The following is a 21998-nucleotide window of genomic DNA, read 5'->3' as shown; positions in this document are numbered from 1 at the left end:
ATAATGTAAAGGGCACTGGATGGGGACCTGGGGTTCTAATCCCAGCTCCCTTCTTGCCTTCCTGTGACCTTGCGCAAGTCACTTAATTTCTCCATGCCTCAATTTCTCATCTGTAGGAAGGGGAGCGATTACCTATTCCTCCTCCCGCTTAGATGGCGAGCCCCATGTAGGGAAGGGATTGAGTCTGACTGTGGCAGCTCTGGCAGCTTCTTTTGAAGCCAGACCCGAGTCTCGGACTCATGTAAGCTCTCATCAAGGGGCCGTCCTTCTCATGGAAGATATGAAGCAGAGGCTGTAAGCAAGCTCTGCAATGATCCCTTTGGGCATAGTCCCTCTGGAGGGCTGAAATACTGCTACAGATGCTCCAAGTCTGGGAACGGAAACCAGGAAAAAATCACTCCTGCCACCATGATGCACAAACACAGTTTCTCTGCCTGTGATTTATACCTTCCCACAGATGTATCTAGTGTACTTAGACTGTGAGCCCCATGTAGCATAGGGGCCGTCCAACCTGATTATTTTGTAGCTACCCCAGCACTCAGAAAAGTGCTCGACATGTAGTGAGTACTTAAATGCCCTAAAGAATAGTAATAATAATAATGTTTCCCTTCTCACTTGGAGATTTCTATTCTTCATCACCTCACCCAGTTATTAATTGCCGTAAGCTTGAATGACCCATCTTCTCCTGTCTCCAATTGTTAAAAGCTGTACTAGATCACTTGACATTTTGTTTTATTGTGCCTTTGAAGCAGTTCTTTTTTATAGCTTGATTCCAGTGATCCAATTTCTGTTCACCATAGAGCAGCTGTTGTCCATTCTCCTTACATGGCTTTCCCAGTGATGATGTGCTTAGACCTTATGAAAGCACTTAACTCCATCTGTAGACTTGATCTCTGGCAACTACTTAAAAAGTCTGGCTGCCCTGGAAAAGTTTATCTAACCCCTAAAATTACTCCTCAATGGCATGCCTGAATATCAGAACTGAAGGGGCCTTGTCTAACTCGATCCTCATCACTGAGAGAGTAGAGTTCTATACTTAGTTCAGTCTCATTCATCCTATTCTACACAGCCACGTTTGAGGATGCAACAAGGGAGACAGGACTCTTGAAGCAGCGTGGCTCAGTGGAAAGAGCCCGGGCTTTGAGTTCAAATCCCAGCTCTGCCACTTGTCAGCTGTGTGACTTTGGGCAGGTCACTTCACTTCTCTGAGCCTCAGATACCTCCTCCGTAAAATGGGGATTAAGACTGTGAGCCCCCATGGGACAATCTGATCACCTTGTAACCTCCCCAGAACTTAGAACAGTGCTTTGCACATAGTAAGCGCTTAATAAATGCCATTATTATTATTATTATTTATTGCACGTAAACTACAACCCAGACAATGTAGAGTCCGAGAAACAGAGTCATTCTGACATGGCAAATAGCAGTGTCGCAACAGTAACTGTCTTTTCAAGCCACTCTGGCCTCTTCTCTTAAAAGAAACACTTGTAACTTCCTGAAAACATTTGGTAATCGGGATTCTGCTTTGCATCTCCATCCACTTGGGAGGAAAGGGAGTCTAAGGTATGGGAAATGTTTTATAAAGTATTTTTGCAGATGATGATCCTAATATCATCTGCAGAAAACCAAGATAATGTATTCTGTTAACTCACATTATCTCATGACTGCGATTCCTTGTTCTGGCAGCCCTATAATTACCACAAATGATAGTCTCATGTTGCATTTTTTTTCCTTTTTCTCATGCCTGCAGTTTTGTTTTCCTGCTGCTGTGCAGATATTCTTACAGGATCTCACGCATCCATGTAACGTGGGACATTTTAGGTTCTTGCCTATGAAATGATAAATGGTGAAGCCAAGAGCTGTGACTTTTTCTAGGCTGTGACTGCACCAATGTATTCAAGGTGGCATAATTTACCGAGGGAGTCCTTAGGTAATCGACCATTCCAATTTTCATATTGTGTCTACCGAGGAGTACTATGGATGAGAAACTTAGCTTATGGTTAACTAAGCAAAACCCAAATTGATTTTTTTTTTAATCAAAGATTCTGCACATTTCACTGGTGTTAAAGAGCAACTTTTGTTCAAAAAGGGAGAGAGAAAGAGACCAATACTTACATATAATATGTTGGATATAATCCTTCAAAATACCAGCAGTGCTTTTTGGCTTCTGTACACTAAAAGAGAAAGAAAATCTATTCAGTGTGAAACACCTACTTAAGGAGAACCGCACCTTTCAAGGTCTCATTGGAACAAGAGGAAAAAGTCTGTACATGAATCTCCCCCTGGGAATTTATACATCTTTAGCAAATCAGTTTAAACTTTTCATTCTGAATATCTCCACAAGTTAGCTAGCTCAATTCAACAGTAGCTACTGCATTGAATAATAATAACAATAATTAATAATTACAGTACTTGCTAAGCACTTACTATGTGCCAAGCACTGTTCAAGTGCTGGGATAGATTCAAGTTAATCAGGTTGGACACAGTCCCTGTCCCACATGAGGATACCACTCTTATCCCCATTTTACAGATGAGGTAACTGAGGTCCAGAGAAGTGAAATGACTTGCCCAAGGTCACGCAGCAGACAAGTGGTGGAGATGGGATTAGAACCCAAGTTCTTCTGAGTCCCAGGCCCATGCTCTTTCCACTAAGCCATGCTGCTTCTCAGCTGGATTCATTCATTCATTCATTCATTCAATCGTATTTATTGAGCGCTTACTGTGTGCAGAGCACTGTACTAAGCGCGATAACACAGGTGAAGAAAATGCATGACACCAGGATACCCAGTCACTGCATGGGCAGCCGAAATTGGGAAACAGAAACCAAGGAGGATGGAGGGTTTTTTTTACGGTTACAGTTAAACAAAGCCTCAAACTTTGCCACGTTCCAGCTGCAAATTCAGAGTTAATTGCTTTAGGTAGTCAGTGCTCTGCAGCCAGAAAATGGGCAGCAGTTTCATAAGGCTCGAGACGGGAAGGAAGCCAAAGTCAGATAGTGCCAGGCTCCACAAACGTCAAACACAGCAATCCAACAAGGGTCAGCCTTTGTGTGAGCAAATTATTGCTGTAACTGCGATCCCCACATTGGCCGTTTTCAGTCGCAAGCCCAGAAGGGAATTTCATCCTCATTCTGCTCAGTCGTTACTCTTTCTATTGGTGAGCAGCTCCTTGACCACTTCATGTTGATTATTCTAGTATTTGCTATTATTTCCCTTTGGCTTTTTTCACTGTCAGCCAATATGCATTACTGTGTTTGGCCCAAGCATCATTTACTTGATTCCTCTTCCAAAAAAAAGTATATATATATATATTCCCCTTTTAGACTGTGAGCCCACTGTTGGGTAGGGACTGTCTCTATATGTTGCCAATTTGTACTTCCCAAGCGCTTAGTACAGTGCTCTGCACATAGTAAGCGCTCAATAAATACGATTGATGATGATGATGATTATATATATATATATATATATATATATACACCATATCTGCTGAAGCGCAGGAAGAAGTGACTTTTGCAAACAAGAGGCCAAAATACAAAGTCTTATGCTTCCCTGATGATAGCTGTTTAGCTTTCCAGAGGTATAACTTGTTACTTATTCTACAGTGACGCATCCAGAGCTCTTGCTAGCTTGTAACATCTCATATTGGTTTGAACTTTGCTATATCTTTTATCTGAGGATTTCAAAGTATTCTTTACAGCTTTAATTAAGCCTGGGAGTAACTTAATGAGACCAATGAATGTTATTGCTCCATTTTACATTTTGGATGCATTAAGTAGTTTGTCCAAGAGCATAAGGGTGGTCCCTGTAAGGCAGGGAATAGTGTTCAGAAATAGTCTGTTCCCCAGCTCTACACTGGCACACAGAGTACTATATTAAATGTCCCACTGAAGAAAATTCCGCAAACTACTCTTCATTTCCTAGCAAGTGACTGAGCTCATTTTTCCAGTGGTTAATCATTTCACTTGATGTGAACAAGGACAAGGACACTCTAGGTCCATTAAATAGTTGCTTCCCTCTTTTTTACACTTCATTCAGGTCATGTGCATTTTGGGGGAGAAAAAAAAAAGAGATGAGGAGTTGGACATTGAGGGGGTCCTTCCCCTAGCTGAAGAAACAGTGGCAGAGCATGCAGGAGGATTTCCCGCTCATGGTACTTCTAATTCAGGCTTTTTTTCTTTTAAAAGGCCTTTGTTAAGCACTATGTGCCAGACACTGTACTAAGCACTGGGGTATATAAAAGATTATCAGGCAGGACACAGACAATATGGGGCTCGCAGTCTTATCCCCATTTTAATAATAATAATAATGGCATTTCATTCAATCATACTTACTGAGCACTTACTCTGTGCAGAGCACTGTACTAAGCACTTGGGAAGTACAAATCAGCAACATATAGAGATGGTCCCTACCCAACAACAGGCTCACACTGTTAAGCACTTACCATGTGCCAAGCACTGTTCTAAGCACTGGGGTAATCAGGTTAGACACAGTCTCTGTCCCACATGGAACTCACAGTCTTAATCCCAATTTTACAAATGAAGTAACTGAGGCACAGAGAAGTTAAGTGACTTGCCCAAGGTCACACAGCAGACAAGTGGCAGAGCTGGGATTAGAACCCACAACCTTCAGAGTCCTAGGCCTGTGACCTAAGGCACAGAGAAGTGACTTGCCCAAGGTCACCCAACAGACAAGTGACAGAGCCAGAATGAGAACACAGCAGCATGGCTCAGTGGAAAGAGCACGGGCTTTGGAGTCAGAGATCATGGGTTCAAATCTTGGCTCTGCCAATTGTCAGCTGTGTGACTCTGGGCAAGTCACTTAACTTCTCTGTGCCTCAGTTCCCTCATCTGTAAAATGGGGATTAAGACTGGATTAAGCCCCCTGTGGGACAACCTGATCACCTTGTAACCTCCCCAGTGCTTAGAACAGTGCTTTGCACATAGTAAGTGCTTAATAAATGCCATTATTAACATAGTTTCTTCTGACTCCTACGCCTATGCTCTAACCACCAGACCATGCTGCTTCTCGGATTTCCACAAACAGGAAACCATCTTCCTCTCAACCTACAGCAGCTTTGTCCAGCTACTCTGGGGATTAATAACTTAATGAGGAGTTACTAACACGATTATCACATTCAGCTGACACCACACTGGGCATGTGAGTGTGTATGCACACACTCAAGTAGTGCTAAGCGTGTTCGGAAGTGTGGGCATGCACAGGCTCTTCTGAACCTCATTAGTTTCACCCACCCCCCTGCCAGGCTTGCTAGGCTGCTGGAGTCTCCCGATCACATCATTATCTTCAGGTTCACTAGTGAATTCGAACATGATGGGTCAGCCTTGATCAGCGCTTCAATCATTGTGCCCCAGCGCATGCATTCCTAGAGCAAACAAAGGCAAGATATTCCCAGGCTCACAATGAATAGTAGCACTCCCAAGTCAAAGAGTTGGGATCACCTAGACTTCTAGGAATACACCCAAGATCATTAAGAAAGATATACCATGTGTTCTTCAGCTCAGTGCCTAAGTATACATGTATAGCTACCCAAACAGAAGAAGAAACACATGGTATTTTTCCTCAACAATCCTGTGTTCATATAGTTACAGATACATATGGATATATGTTTGGGTGTCGAGATCAGACAACATGCAGAGGAGAGCCAATTCACAGTTCCTCCAAGTCTCTAAGGGGGTCAGTTTTCTTTCCAGTTCCTCCCACTAGAGCTGTGGGTTGATTTTTTAAAGAAACCTAAAAATGTGAAAGGGCATTATAGGCCATAAGCATAACCCTCACTCTACCTCAATTTCCTGCTTGGAAAGACACGGTATGCCTAACCCACATGATGAGTACTAGTAGAAAAAGCAGTGTGACTTAGTGGGTAGAGCCCGGGCCTGTGGGTTAGAAGGACCTGAGTTTTAATTCCAGCTCTGCCACCTGTCTGCAGTGTAAACTTGGGCAAATCACTTCTCTGTGCCTCAGTTATCTCATCTGTAAAATAGGGATAAGGGTTTGAGCCCCATGGGGGACAGGGACTGTGTCCAACCTGATTAACTCATAGCAACCCCAGGGCTCAGAACAGTGCTTGGCACATTGTAAGTGCTTAACAAGTACCATAATAATTATTATTACTACTCTGCTGGCATAATCAGAATTCAGGTATTTAGGGGAGAAAGGAACTCCTTTCTTGCCCTGGGCTGCCGCTTCGCAAGCATTGGATGCACCAACTCCGGGTTTCCCTGGGCACACAGGCCTTTGAGGAAGTGTGGCCTGGAGCTGGGAAAGCAAGGAGTGGGAGGGGAAAGAGAGGAAAAAATGTGGTGCAGATAAGCAATGCCCACATACAAAATTCTGTAGGCCCATTAGACATATTCTCCTTAAATTATGCTGGGTCCTTCTCCCAGCTGCCAAGCAATAGAAGTAAAGGGGCCAGCAGTAGTAGAGACAGGCAGACCACGAGACAGATTTTCTCTGGTGGGGCTTGTGGGAATTGGGAAATACTGTATGGCATCATTACATGATAGGTTTGGGGAGAGTCAAAAAGAAAAGAGGAAAAATCACAGTATAAGCTCCTAGGATGCAGGGATCTACCAATTCTCTTGTATTGCACTTCCCCAAACACTTATTGCGCACAATAAGCATTCAAAATGTGTCACTGATTGAGTGAGATTAGGGCATTTTCTGGTCCAGGGGAGAGAATAAAGTTGGAAAAAGAAGGGAGGCTCTTGTCTTCTACCCAATCTGGAGGGCTCACAGTCAGTACCCTCTTAGACTCTTCAGAAGGGAGAACTGCATTTCAGATTGTAAATTCCTCATCAGCAGGGATGTGTCTTTCTATCATAAGTCTGAGCACTTAGTACAGTACTCTTCACACAGCAGGTGCTCAATGTATACTGCTGATTAAGATGATGAGGCCCCATTAATACTGTGGGGTAAGACATTTTGGGATTGGGTCAGAAAGAATCACCCATTTACTTTCATTCATTCAATCAATCGTATTTATTGAGCACTTACTGTATTTCGGCCTCCATCTTTGGAAAACAAATGGCCAAGATAATACCCCAGACTTTTTACTGAAAGCTTTGGCAAGCTTATTATTTGCTTTCTGTGGTTTTGGGATGGCTGAACAGTGCTGTTTCTTAACTATCAAGTCAAAAGAGCACATGAGCACTTTGGACAGAGAATATTTCCCAATCTCTAATCAGATGCTGTGTTTGCCAGGGTGACACTATTCTGCCGGTAGAATTCTTATTTCACTTACTCTGCCTGGGACAACAAAACGTCCTCAAAGCTTGACCAATATCATTAATTCATTCATTCAATCATTTATTGAGCACTTACTGTGTGCAGATCACTGTACTAAGCGCGTGGGAAGTACAAATCAGCAACAGACATGGTCCCTACCCAACAACGGGCTCACAGTACATAATAATAACTATAATAATTATGGTAGTTGTTTAGCACTTACTATGTGCCTAGTACTGTTCTAAGCACTGGAGCAGATACAAGTTGAGCAGGTTGGAACCAGTCCCTGTCCCACATGGGGTTCACACCCTTAATCCCCATTTAACAGATGAGGTAACTGAGGCCCAGAGAAGTGAAGTGACTAGCCCAAGGCCACACGGCAAACATGTGGCAGAGACAGAATTAGGATCTGGGGTCTATTCCAGGTCCTTCTGATTCCCATGCCTGTGTTGTCCCCACTAGATCATACTGCTAGAAATGCTGCCACAAGACTGTAAATTATTTGTGGGCAGAGATCATGTCTAGCAATTCTATTATATTGCACTGACCCAAGAGTTTAGTGCAATGCTCTGCCCACATAAGTGCTCAATAAATACCACCAACCGATTGACTGATTTATGCTTCCTTAAAATTATTAGCTTGGTCATTGTACAGGATATGGTTGCACCAGAAGCAAACCACCCTAGCTAATCCCTCCTGGATTACCTAGCAGTCCCACAGATCATTACACTTCTGTTGGGAATAAATATAAGGGGGAGCTGGATGATACTCTGTGAGAAAACATTCCACTCCTTTTCAAACTCATTTCAAAGAGTTCGCCACTTAACTTGGAAAAAAGGAACCCAGAGGTCTCAACCATTGACTATTCAGAAGCAAATCCAGGGCGATCTCAGAATGTAACTTTAACTACATTATGAGGCCCTATTTCCTTTCAGCCAGCAAAAAAAAAAAAAAGTCCAATCTCTAAGCAAACAGGAGAAAAACGACTGCTTTATAAACAGGAATTACCAAATGTAACTGGCACACAATGATTAAAGGAAGCCTGGAGACACACCAATTGCTTTCCTTGCAGCTGAGTTTATGTCAAACATGTCTGTCCCAAGCAAGACAGCCCACAATTAGCTTTCAAATGTTTAAGAGGCTTCAGTAGTTCCACCAGCTCCCTCTCCTCCTTATCATCATCATCATCATCATCATCATCAATCGTATTTATTGAGCACTTACTATGTGCAGAGCACTGTACTAAGCGTTTGGGAAGTACAAATGAGAAGGCAATCCACCCCCGTTGTGCTATAGTACTGCCTCTGCATTCATCAAAAGGTGAACTCGACATGACCAGCAATGATACCCTTAGGCCAGTTAAAAGTAGAGGCACCTGTTCATTCTGTTGTGTAATATAAAGAAACGAAAAATCTCTACATTACTGTCCGGTTCCACTCTCAGGACCTTGGACAGTAACTGTGGGCAGCAAGTGGACTCTTCACACTCAGATTATTTTCTTTTTTTTACCATATTTAAGTGACTTGACCAACTTTACACAGCAGACAAGTGGTAGAGCCAGGATTAAAATCCAGATCTCGGACTCCAAGGCCTGTGCTCAGAACTCTGTGTGCTGTGGCATTCAATAAATACTGAATTACGAGAGAAGCAGCGTGGCTCAGTGGAAAGAGCACGGGCTTTGGAGTTAGAGGCCATGGGTTCAAACCTCAGCTTCGCCAATGGTCAGCTGTGTGACTTTGGGCATGTCGCTTAACTTCTCTGTACCTCAGTTACCTCATCTGTAAAATGGGGATTAAGACTGTGAGCCCCCGTGGGACAACCTGATCACCTTGTAACCTCCCCAGCGCTTAGAACAGTGCTTTGCACATAGTAAGTGGCTTAATAAATGCCATCATTATTGTTATAAATACTGAATTCATTGTCATCAGAACACAGTTCTAGCAATATTTGCTGAATGGAGAGTATTGGTCTTTGAGGTAAGGATGACTTGTTCTTAAATATTGCTTGATTTGAAAAACAAGGACTTAATTATACAAAACATAAGAACACTCGAGAGTTTGGATCTCTTCACTTTGATAATTAATCAGTAGAGTACTGCCTTAACCATACTGCTTGGCCATAAGGAAGCAGCATGGCTTAGTTGGAGTTAGAAGACTTGGGCTCTGCCACTTGTTTCCTCTGTGACCATGGGTAAGTCACTTAACTTATCTGTGCCTCAGTTACCTCATCTGTAAAATGGGGATTGAGTCCTCCTCCCTTCTATTTGAATTGTGAGCCCCAAGTGGGACAAGGACTGTGTCCACCCTGAATACTTTCTATCAACCCCAGTGCTTCATACAGTGCTTGGCACCTAGCAAGTGTTTAATAAGAATCATTAAGATAATAGAGTATGGGGGTCAGAGGACCTGGGTTCTAATCCTGGCTCTGCCTCTTATCTGCTGTGTGATGGTGGGCAAGTCACTTAACTTCTCTGTGCCTCAGTTCCCTCATCTTAAAATGGGTATTAGATCCTACTTTCTTCTACTTAGACTGTGATCCCCATGTGGAACAGAGACTGTGCCCAACCTGATTATTGTGCATCTACCCCATTGCTTGAAACAGTGCTTCATTATCATTATCAGTGGTATCTACTGAGTACTTACTGTGTGATAAGCACTATACTAAGTGCTTGGAAGAATACAACAGAGTTGGTAGATAAATTCCCTGCCCACAATAAGCTTACAGTTTAGAGGGGGAGACATACATCAGTATAGATAAATTTATAATACATAACATAGATTTGTACAGAAGTGCTGTGGAAGTGAGGGTGGGGCAAATATCAGATTCTCAAAGGTCAAAGAACCAAGTGCATAAATAATGCAGAAGGGAGGGGAAGGGGGAATAGAGGGTTCTTTTCAGGGAAGGTCTCTTAGAGGAGGTGTGACCATAATAAGACTTTGAAGGTGGGGACAGTGGTGGCAGGGTGTATATGGAGTGGGAGGAAATGGGAAAGGGGTCAGCAATGAGATAGAGGAAATTGAGGCACAGAGAGCCAGTTGGAGCTAGATGAAACCAAGTGTGCAGGCTGAGCTGTAGTACGAGCTTGATGTAGTAAGTCCTTAACAAATACAATAATAATAACAATAACAATTTCCCCCTCTCCAAGCTCACGCGGCTTGCCCCCTTAGAGGGTTAAAGCCTCAAGAGCTGCCTTTGATCTGTTCAGTAACCAAACCCAAGTCAAAGCGGGGACTGGATCAAAAGCATGAATTCAGCTCCTGATGGCATTGCCCACCATCCATAAATTCACACAAAGGTTCCCTCTGCAGAAGCAGCTGAGCCTAGCCCCAAAACTGCAGAAACAGCTGTGCCCTCCACATGAAAGGGTTGTAAATCCACAATCTGCAGAAATGAGCTAAAACTGCTCTTGTCTATGAAGCCCGTAACAATAATTCCATAGTCATAAATACTGTGGTTGTGAGGGGCTTCAGCGTGCCACTGGGCCAAGGTTTTTGGTAGCAGCTGCGGCTGGAAATTAGAAGATTGGCAACCCTGGCTCCAGGTTCTTTCTTTCACTCATTTTCATCATCATATGCATTTCAAAAATACCATAGTGCTATTTAAGCACTTATTCTCTGCAAAGCACTGTACTAAGCACAGGGGTAATCAATCAGTGGTATTATTGAGCACTTACTGTGTGCAGAACACCATATTCAAAGATCTCCAGTGGCTACCAACCTACGCATCAGGCAAAAATTCCTCACTCTCGGCTTCAAGGCTGTCCATCACCTTGCCCCCTCCTACCTCACCTCCCTTCTCTCCTTCTCCAGCCCAGGCCGCACCCTCCACTCCTCTGCCGCTAACCTCCTCACCATGCCTCGTTCTCGCCTGTCCCGCCATCGACCCCTCAGCCCACATCCTCCCCCTGGCCCGGAATGCCCTCCCTCCTCACATCCGCCAAGCTAGCTCTCTTCCTCCCTTCAAAGCCCTATTGAGAGCTCACCTCCTCCAGGAGGCCTTCCCAGACTGAGCCCCCTCCTTCCTCTCCCCCTCGCCCAACTCCTTCCCCTCCCCACAGCACCTGTATATATTCTTGTACAGATTTATTACTCTATTTTACTTGTACATATTTACTATTCTATTTATTTTATTAATATATTTTGTTTTGTTGTCTATCTCCCCCTTTCTAGACTGTGAGCCCGTTGTTGGGTAGGCACCGTCTCTATATGTTGCCAACTTGTACTTCCCAAGCGCTTAGTACAGTGCTCTGGACACAGTAAGTGCTCAAAAATATGATTGAATGAATGAATACTAAGTGCTTAGGAGAGTACAACAGAATTCATAGAAACATTCCCTGGCTACAGATAGCTTATGGTCTACAGAGGTAGACTGAAAGTCCACCACAAGTGTTTGTGTAGCTTGGCCGTGCAAACTATGACATCTGTCAAAAGCTAAACAGAAGGGGATGTTTTTCATGTGACTTGGGGAATGTGATAGTTTGCTTTGGATTTTTGAAGGATTTTGTACTGTTGGTACTTATTCTCATACTCTCTCCCTGGCTCAGAAGCAAAACAAACTTGCAAGTTGGCACTATATAACATCATCAGAAATCTTCAAATGCTATTTATCATTTTTGACATTTAATGACAAGAGTTTTTTTCCCCGAGGTTCTGACCAGTTTTCTTTGTCAGAGGGGTTAATCTGAACTTTTTTTATGATATTTGTTATGCACTTACTATGTTCCAGGCACTGTAACTAAGTACTAAGGTACATAGATCCCTATCAGGTTGGACACAGTCCCTGTCACGTGTCAGGCTCCCAGCCTTAATCCCCATTTTACAGATGAAGTAAATAAGGCACAGAGGAGTAAAGTGACTTGCCCAAGGTCACACAGCAGACACATGGAAGAGTCAGGATTAGAACCCAGGTCTTTCTGACTCCAAGGCCCATGCTCTACCCACTAGGCCATTCTGCTTCTCTAGTATTTACCTCAGTTTGCTACAACTATAAACATTATATTTCTCTACAACTTAAACATAAACCTTATGATGGATATCAAGAAGGGCAATCATTACTCATTTCCTCTAAGAATGCTGTTGTCAGCTCTTAGAACAGTGCTTTGCACATAGTAAGCACTTAATAAATGCCATCATTATTATTATTATCATTATTATAAGATAGAATGTCAGGATGGCCTGACCCAATAATGGTATTTTCTTATGTTCTAGGTATCTACAATTATAAATCCACAAATCTCCTGGACTGCCCAAATCTTAATAAAAAGCAGGTTATAGGACAGCACACAACTCTAAAGCTCTCCAAGTCTCATACCCAGCTAACAGATAATGCCAATAGTTTTAGTGATTACCTTTGATTATGCCAAGTGACAACCTGACAATCTCAAGGACCACACTGCCTTTCAAGTTCACACTGGCTCTATTTTTAGACTCCTTTGATTTCTACCACGGTTAGAAGTTCATTCAATTAATTGAATCTTCTCTATGAATTGCATGAATAAGTACTTTTCCCATTACAAGGAAGCAAGTAGGTAGCAAGTTTTTCCCCCATTTGACAGCTTTAAAATCCTAGGCACAACATGGAAAAAGGATTTGCCACGATCACCGGCAAGCCAGGAACAGAATCCTAAAAGACAATCCTATCCCTTAGCTACTACACCAGTGCTCTACTCACTCACCATCCACAACCTTGTTTTCTCCTGTTTGGAAACTCAGATTCATTCAATCGTATTTACTGAGCACTTACTGTGTGCAGAGCACTGTACTTCAGGGTGGAGAGGTGGAAAAAGAATTATTAGAGCAATCCCAAGATTTCTGTTTTCCCTTAAGCCAGAAAAAAAAAGGAACAAGTGTAATGCCTTGATTTGATGAACACGCGAAGCTGGGCAAAACACTTGCAGCTGTTGTTAATTACCAAGGTGCTTAACCTTCTCCTTTTTACAGTAAAACACTGGGTTCCATTTCTGTGCTGGCAAGAAGCCATGGCTCCTGTACCTACAGGAGCGAGGGCCTTTAGTCAAATAGGAGGCTAGAAACAAGAAAAATATTCCTGAGTGTCAGTGATGTGAGAGAAAAATGGAATGATGGGGTCAAAGGCCTATAAATGCCTCACTTAAGTTTCTCTGCTTGTCACTTTGTTCTTGCTCAAATGAATAGATGGCACAGTTTAGATTCGATCAGAGCAGTCAACCGCTTCAAGTGGTAAGAAAAAAAGAGCATTATGAAAGAGACGGTTCTTACTCCTTATGGGTCACTGGCAAAATTTTTAAATTCCATTTTTACTTCTTCCCTCCTACACATCATACAAAGTAAACAAACGCTCTCTTTTCTGGCTCAAGTTTCATATTAATCTCGCTCAGCATAAACCGTGAGATGGTGAGACCAATATGTCTCCTAAACTTCTACAGATCAGGGAATGAACTGTCTTCAAAGTCCCAAAATATACTGGGATTGGGTAAGGTGTATGTAAAATGCCTTTAAACTCTATCCCCTCAATTACATCCACCTCCTAGATTTCCTCACACTTAATCTGATTACAGATTAGTTTCTGTGGAGTTAGCATTCTCACTCAATAATGCCTACCCACATCATTCATAAACCTAAATAATAATATAAGTGTTTGTCCATGCTGGTCTTTCTATGGCATTGATAAAATTTTCTGTTCCACGCCCACCACTCCTTTGAGACCTCTGCAGTTTCCAAGTTTAACTCATTGCTCCCAGTAAACGCACAAGGACAGAGGCAGGAGAAAAAGGATTTTTGATAAGGTGAACTGCATTATGTTATTAGAAAGATACTAAAAAGACAAACTACCAAGTTATTTCCCTTTACTAAGGCTGACGGAGAGTTTCATTTGAAACAACTGAGAGGCCGTCAATGGCACTGATTCTTATTTGACAGAATGGGACAGTACAATAATCTGTCCCATTGGAACTATCACCACAGCCAGCCAAATCAACTCTGCACAAAGCAATCCAACTTTGGCTGTTGAACCAATTCAGACAATCTATTATAAGTTACAGATCTCAAAACTGCCATTCCATTGTGCAAATGGGTCAACTTTCAGCTACGCTGGTTGGTCCACATTATTGAATACTGGGCTTTGTTGTTTCTCCCAGCGACCTCAATTCTTCCCTGGTAGTTCGTTAGGGGTTTAAAATTGAGTATTCACTCCTTCAGGCCACTTAGCACCTTCAGAAATGGGTTAAAAGAAAAGGGAGGGTAAGAGACAGGATGGTCAGAGACCCTGGGAAATTCTGGTTCATTATGCTTAATAAAATCAACAGGGTGTAAAATTGGGCTTTTTGCATTTCATTTCATTGTTGGGATAAAAAGGAAAAAAGAGGAAAAGGGAACAGGATGAAAGAAATAAGGGGATAGGGGAAGTTAAACTAAAAAAAAACCAAACCAAAGATAGGAGAAAAATGGGAAAAGAAACATGAAGGGAGAGGAGAGATGGAAATACCTCTCCTCCAGCATTTTCCCTCAGCTTTCTCCCTGACTTCTCCTAGCTCTCTCCCACTTCTCCCTCAGCATTCTCCTAGCTCTCTCCCACTTCCCCTAGCTTTCCTCCAGCATCCTCCTAGTTCTCTCCCACCTCTCTAACCATAAGCTCCCTTCTAGACTATAAGGCCGCTGTTTGTCGTGGACAGGGAATGCGTCTGTATATTGTTGTACTCTCCCAAGTGCTTAGTGCAGTGCTCTGCACACAGTAAATGCTCAATAAATATGACTGACTGACTTTCTCCTTTCTCCCACCTTTCCCCCAGGTCTCCTGCAGCTCTCCAAATGGGATTTTTCTGAAAGCAAGCAGGTCCTGAGTCCTATAGCTAGGATTTCTCATAGACCACTTCTGCAAAGATTTCCTGGTGAACAGTTGTGATGCTGGGTGACTACTAGAGAAGCAGCATGGCTCAGTGGAAAGAGCACGGGCTTGAGAGTCAGAGGTCATGGGTTCTAATCCCAGCTCCGCCACATGTCTGCTGTGTGACCGTGGGCAAGTCGCTTAACTTCTCTGAGCCTCAGTTACCTCACCTGTAAAATGGGGATGAAGACTGAGTACCCCACGTGGGACAACCAGATCACCTTGTAACCCCCCCAGTGCTCAGAACTGTGCTTGGCACATAGTAAGCACTTAACAAATGCCATTATTATTATTATTAGTAGTAGTAGTAGTAGTAGTAGTATTATTACTATTTCCTCTGCCCATTCCTAAATGAGGCGACTCTACATTTTGGATATATGGTTTTCATTCAAGTTACTGTAAAGGGTTGTGTAGAGAGGGCAGGAAAGAAAACGGTTAGGTAAAAAAATGAAATATTTCTGAAGGGAAAGGGAAAGGAGAGGTGGTAGAAGAGGCAAAAAATACAAAACTCAAACCCCGTGTTTTCATTGGTCCCAGACATAGACCCACCTACTCCCCATGACTTTAGCCATCCTCTTCTGGCTGCAGATAATAATAATAATGATAGTATTATTACCAGTACCAGTACCAGGCACTGTACTAAGCACTGGTGTTGATACAAGCAAATCGAGGTGGACAATTCCCTGAATTGTCTAAGCTCTCACAAGAGCTTAGTACAGTGCTCTGCAAATAATCGGTGCTCAACAAATGACATCGATTAATTGACTGACTGATGCATTTGTCTGGTTAGGAAACAACTGGGAGTCAGAAGAAACCATCGTATGCATATGGCAGGCAAAAGTCAATCAATCAATTGGTGGTGTTTATTGAGTGCTTATTGTGTGCAGAGCACTGTACCAAGAGCTTCAGGAAGTATGATCCCTGCCCACAGTGAGCTAACAGTTAAGGCACAAGAACCATAGTACTAGTTTTCCTGAATGCAGGGTTCTTCAAGAACACAACCCCCACATTATAGCAGAACTGAGTGTTTAGGGAAAATAAGAATGTCCGCACAGCACTGATCCTGGCAGGAAAGTCACAACAGCTGTAGAAAATGCTAAAGAAGGTGAACAGAATGAAGCAGGGACAGGGTGGAATTCATTTCCCCCACCTCTGGGCTGGAGGAAGTAGGCAGGTGACGTCTGTGATATCATTCGTGGCATCGAAAGAAGAGGAGGAGTAATCACAAATGGCTCCAAATATCCAAATCTATTAGATAATGTACTTTCCTACTCTGAAGAACTTGGCGTCATCAGGAAAAATGGAAATGGAAAACAACTACCTAAGATGGAGGCCCAATTCCCAAAGGGCACTCGCCCACAATGCCAGCGGACATGAGCACTGGAAAATTACTTGTTACAGGAAATCAGTCACAGAGGAGGAAGGGATTCGCACCATGCTTGGCACAAATTGAGCACTTAATGAATATTATTATCATTATTTCTCCCTACAATTCAGGGAATTTGCCCAAAACATGGTTATGTTAAACTCAGCCTTGAACCCGAAGTAGAATACTGTCTTTAATCATCTAGATATACTTAATCCTTAAATAAAGCATAGAGCATGGGCCTGGGAATCAGGAGGACCTGGATTCAAGCGCTTAGTACAGTGCTCTGCACACAGTAAACTCTCAATAAATATGATTGAACGAATGAATGAATAATCCCAGTTCTGCCACTTGTCTGTTGTGTGCCCTTGAGCAAGTCACGTAACTTCTCTGTGTCTCAGTTACCTCACCCATAAAATGGGGATTAAGACAGTGAGCCCCATGTGGGACAGGGATTGTGTCCAACCTGATTACCTTGCATCTATCCCACTGCTTAAAATAGTGCCTGACACATAGTAAGACTTAACAAATATCATTAAAAAAAACAAGAAAGCAAATATCTCGAAAGATAAGGGCATTCACCTCCAGAGAACAAGGAGTTCTACAGAAGAGGAAGGAGAAATGGGTTGGAAATTCACAAACTTGTTTTTGATTTTGGGCTCTGCTAAAAGGTATCTATTTACCCTCCTTGGTGCCTCAGTTTGCTCATTCACAAAATGGGGATAATTACTTTCCACCCACCTCAGAGGTTGTTAGAAAAATTAAGAGGTTGAGATGAACAAAATGATAGGAAATTCGTGGATCAAAGTGTGCTGACTCAATGCCTCGGGCATTTTTACCAGAGACAAAGAAAATTTTGCCACAAAGCAACTACAACCAGACCACCCACTGACCAAACCATAGGTAATACGAGAACACAATATCTTCGCACTGTATCACTTTCCCTCCTTGTAAAATGGGAGTGATTATAGTTACCCAACCTTTCAGGAGTGTTATGAGGCTTAATGAGTAGGAGTGTTTTCAAACCTCCTAGAGATTTTCTGATGAAAGACATCAACCATATAGAAGGTAATTACTAATGCTAGTGCCACTGAATGTCTGAGGTAATAATAATCCACAGAGTGGACACTACAGCTGAATCGGATGAAGTCAAGTCTCCTTCCACCCATCACCAGTTTGCTGAGGCAAACACATCAGCATAAGGCACTTTTCTAGCTCTCTCCTGGACCTGATCCAGGTACAGTAATCCCTAACAGACAGCAAAATACTACCCAGGGATATTCCATGACACACAGTACAAACACTGAACCAAACACATAATAACACTTAGCCTAATGCTCCCTTCACCCTGAGGGTGAAGGGACTGAAGGAAAAGGAAAGAGATGGTCTGGGCTACCTCTGCCTACAAGGGAACTAATCAATCCCAGAAGAAGATGCTTTTGCAATCTCCCTCCATGTAGCTGATTGATGGTTTACTAAGACACTGGCAATGCTTCCTTCTATCTCCTAGATAAGGGGAAAGTTACACCATTCTGCCTCTCAGCAACTGACTACAAAACCACTGCAGGCTAATTAGGCATATCTTCTCTCCCACCAGGACAAGAATTGTAGTTGAAAGTAAAGAATTCTGTCCTTATGTCTAAGGAATGTAGTAGTAGTAGTAGCAGCAGCAGCAGTACAATGGTATCAGCAGCATTTACTGAACACCCACTTCCTTAAAGGCATTTATTAATCAGGTTGGACTCAATCCATGCCTGTTATTGGGCTCTCAATCTTAATCGCCATTTTACAGAGATGCTAAGTGACTTGCCCAAGGTCACACAGCAGAGAAGTGGCAGTTCTCCTGAATCCCAGGCCCATGCTCTATCCACTAGGCCACTATGCTTCTCATTGCACTTGGTGCAATGCACTGAACTAGACACTTGGGAAGTATAAAATGAAGTAACTCATTCCCTGCTTCCAGGGACCTTACACTCTAACCAGCTAATAATAGTAATTGTGGGATTTGTGAAGTGCTTACTATGTGTTCAGCACTGTTCTAAGCTGTAGGGTACATACAACAGGTATTGTGTTCCCATTTTACAGATGGGAAAACTGAGGCCTGAAGTTGTTAAATGGCTTGCCCTAGGTCACAGAGCAGGCAAGTGGCAGCATGGCATAGTGGACAGAGCACGGGCCTGGGAATCAGAAGGTCATGGGGCTTAATCCTGGCTCTGCCACATGTCTGCTGTGTGACTTTGAGCAAGTCGCTTTACTTCTCTGTACCTCAGTTGCCTCGTCTGTAAACTGGACGTTGAGACTGTGAGCCCAACATGGGACAGGGGCTGTGTCCAACCCAATTTGCTTGTATCCACCCCAGAGCTTAGTACAATGCTTGGCATATAATAAACGCTTAACAAATACCACATTTATTATTATTATTATTATTAATATTATTATTATTATCTGGCAGCATTAGGATTAAGACCCAGGTCCTCTGCCTTCCAGTCCAGTTCTCTTTCTGTTAGGCCTCGCTACTTCTCTCGATTCTCTTGATACATTAAATCAACTTCAGGCCAATTGCCTGATTTCACTAGGCTCACCCTACTTATCTTTTAGGCCCAGGGCATGTGAATTAGTGCCTCTCTGAATGGAAAAAACAGTGTCATAAAGACCCAAGTACAAGATGATATTAACCCACCTGGCAAGTTAAAATAAGGGATTAAGAAATTATGATGCAAGTACTTTTTACATTTTTCTGTGGCTAAAATAGTAATCTCCATTACCTTGTAAACCCCTAGCCCTCTGCAAAGAGTAAACACATAATAAATGCAAGAAGCATCATGGCATAGTGGAAAGAGCAAGGCCTAGGAATAAGAAGGATTTGGGTTCTAATCCCGGCTTCTAAGTGACTTCATTTAACGTCTCTGTGCCTCAGTTACCTGAACTGTAAAATGGGGATTACGACTATGAGTCATGTGGGACTGGGACTGTGTCCAACTTGATGACATTTTATGTACCCCAGTACTTAGTACAGTTCCTGGCATATACCATTATTGAATAACATTAATTGACTGATTGATCCCAAACTCGGAATCGAAAGCACTTGACAAGCTTAGTGTTTGTTTTCCAGGAACCTAGGCAGCTATCCAGTGCTGTTTCTTCTTAATAGCACAAAAAGGAACACAAAAACACTTCATAGATTGTTACCCTAGATTTGTAATGAGCCTCTTGGCAAAGGAATTCAAAGCCTTCGTTAAACATCATCTGATAGCCATGTACGTATTCCTACTTCACAGATGAAGAAACTTTTGCACTGAGTTAAGTGCTTTGCCCAAGGCCCCATCTTAGTTGCTGAGTAGGAAAACCCTAGCAACTCTCCTAAATTTTAAATCTATTATTCTATACTCAACTTCTTCTGCAATACAATTGTCATTTCCCTCACGTTGAAAATCAATTACAAAGCCTGACAAAATAAAAGCTCCCTCTAATATAAAAAAAATTAATTTTCCTCTAACAACAATGGGAGGAAATTGAACAGGTACAAAATGCAGCTCTGGACTATTCAGTGCTCTGCTAAACAGTGGGGCCAAGCGGACAGAGGAGGCCTGGAACTCAGAGAACCTGGGTTCTAATCCCGGTTCTGCCACCTGCCTGCTGGGTGACCTTGGGCAAGCCACTAAACTTCTCTGGGCCTCTGTTTCCTAATGATTCATCAAATGAGAATTAAATACCTTGTTCTCCCTTCCATTTAGACTGCGAGACCCATGTGGCAAAAGGATTGTGTTCGATCTGCTTACACTGTAGCTGCCTCGGTACTTAAGTAGGGACATAAGAAATACTTATAACTCTTATTACACAGTCAAGAATGGATTCAATTATATGATTTTTCAGGGTAAAACCCTGTTTGGGAGAAAAAGGTGATGGGGTAAGCTTGAATGATCCAAAATGACAATCAATACAGGTCAATGTATGCCTCTGTAGACAAAGCCTGGATTTGTATATAAATAAATTTCTAGAGTCATTCCGAATTTTGCGCCAACATCTACATAATTGGAGTCCCCTTATGAAAGCTTTGATTCTTCTTGGAAAGAGTAATTGATCCAGACCTGGACAGAAGTCCAAAATGAATGGATTTGCCCACACAACAATAGCCTGCTTGAAAAAAGGTTATTTAAAAGGATTCTTAAGTGCTTAACAAATTCCATCATTTTTATTAGACTATGCCCTTGATTCATCCATCGTCTATATGAGTGGGGAACAGGGCTTGGGTAGCCCAATCATGGACTCTCTATCAGACTCATCATCATCATCATCAGTGGCATTTATTGAGTGCTTTCTGTGTGCAGAGCACTGTACTAAATGCTTGGGAGATAATGGCAGAATCACTGGATGCCCATCTAAAATTAGGCATTCGGATCCATCAGTAGCTAAGAGGTGTATAATGATGCACACACATTAACACTAACCTTCAGGTATGCCTGGTCACACACAAACGCATGCACACACACTGATGATTGTGCCGAAGTTCGGCACACCCCTGAGAAGACATGTGGATATTGGTGAACTGCCTTGGAGCCAGTCAAAAGTCTGAAGAAAATCAAAGTAACTGGGGAAAACCTACCCAAGACTACAGATCTTCCCTGGTAACAGAAAACTGGACGCCAATAAGGAATTCTGAAATCTAGGCAGAGGCACCTTATCTAACAACAAGAAAAGAAGTAAAGAAACAAAAACAAAAATGATCAAACTGAGAAGACCCTTTGGTATGAGGAAACATACCAGGACCCAGTTTTCCTCGGCTCTGAGCCACGGTCCCATTTGTTAAACAAAACTGACTCAAGCCTGTGTTGAAAGCAAGAAAGGTGATAGTAAAGTTCAGAGACATGATGGGGGAGTACCTAGAAAGCAATTCTGGAGGCAGAAGAAAGTTTTCATTGTCTACAAGGAAGAGCTGACGAATGTTCGAAGACCGCAGGGAAGTCTTTCATCAAAACTTTGTGCCTTAGGATACCCTAAATCAAAGTAAAGTTTGAGCTTTCTGTCAGGGTTTCAATATTGTTGCTGTAGTAATAATGGCAAAACCCCGACAACTTAATTACAACTGCCACTCTCCCTGAAGTGTATTCACTGAGAAACAGATTAGGCACTACAAGGTATCAATTAATTTTATTTCCTAATGAATGTAACATTAGTGCCTGGAGGACTGCATTGCTAGAAAGGACCTTCTTCTCATCTACGCTCTATCATGCTATTTCAACATTTTAATTCAAAGAAAATTCTTCTAAAAAACATCAGACTTCTTCTGAGTCCTGAGTCTCTCTAACAGACTCCTCACATGGTGGGTTGTAGTTGTTTCTTTCATTTGTTTTAATTTCTATTTCTGCAACGCTTGATAAGACAAGTCGTGCAATCTGTTTAACTCTTGGGGGGCCTCAGCAACAGAATTAGTTTTTCTTAGGAATTCTCACGGGGATCCAATTCCTTGAAGCAAACTGGAGATTATGATTTAACTAACAGCATGTGCTCACTGATAGACATTTCCTATGTTA

General features: G+C 42.4%; 1 protein-coding gene across 1 annotated transcript in view; it reads right to left on the bottom strand.

The window, feature by feature from the left end:
* The window catches only part of VOPP1 (VOPP1 WW domain binding protein), a 54592-nt gene that overhangs the window by 22001 nt on the left and 10593 nt on the right, over positions 1-21998 (bottom strand). Inside the window, exon 7 of the mRNA XM_038760084.1 lies at positions 2116-2174. Within this exon, the coding sequence (XP_038616012.1) occupies positions 2116-2174 (59 nt within the window). The remainder of the gene's footprint in view (positions 1-2115; positions 2175-21998) is intronic.

The sequence above is a fragment of the Tachyglossus aculeatus genome, chromosome 18, assembly GCF_015852505.1.
Source record: "Tachyglossus aculeatus isolate mTacAcu1 chromosome 18, mTacAcu1.pri, whole genome shotgun sequence".
Taxonomy (NCBI): domain Eukaryota; kingdom Metazoa; phylum Chordata; class Mammalia; order Monotremata; family Tachyglossidae; genus Tachyglossus; species Tachyglossus aculeatus.
Note: the sequence above shows the minus strand (reverse complement) of the source record. Positions and strands in the feature narration are given on the sequence as shown.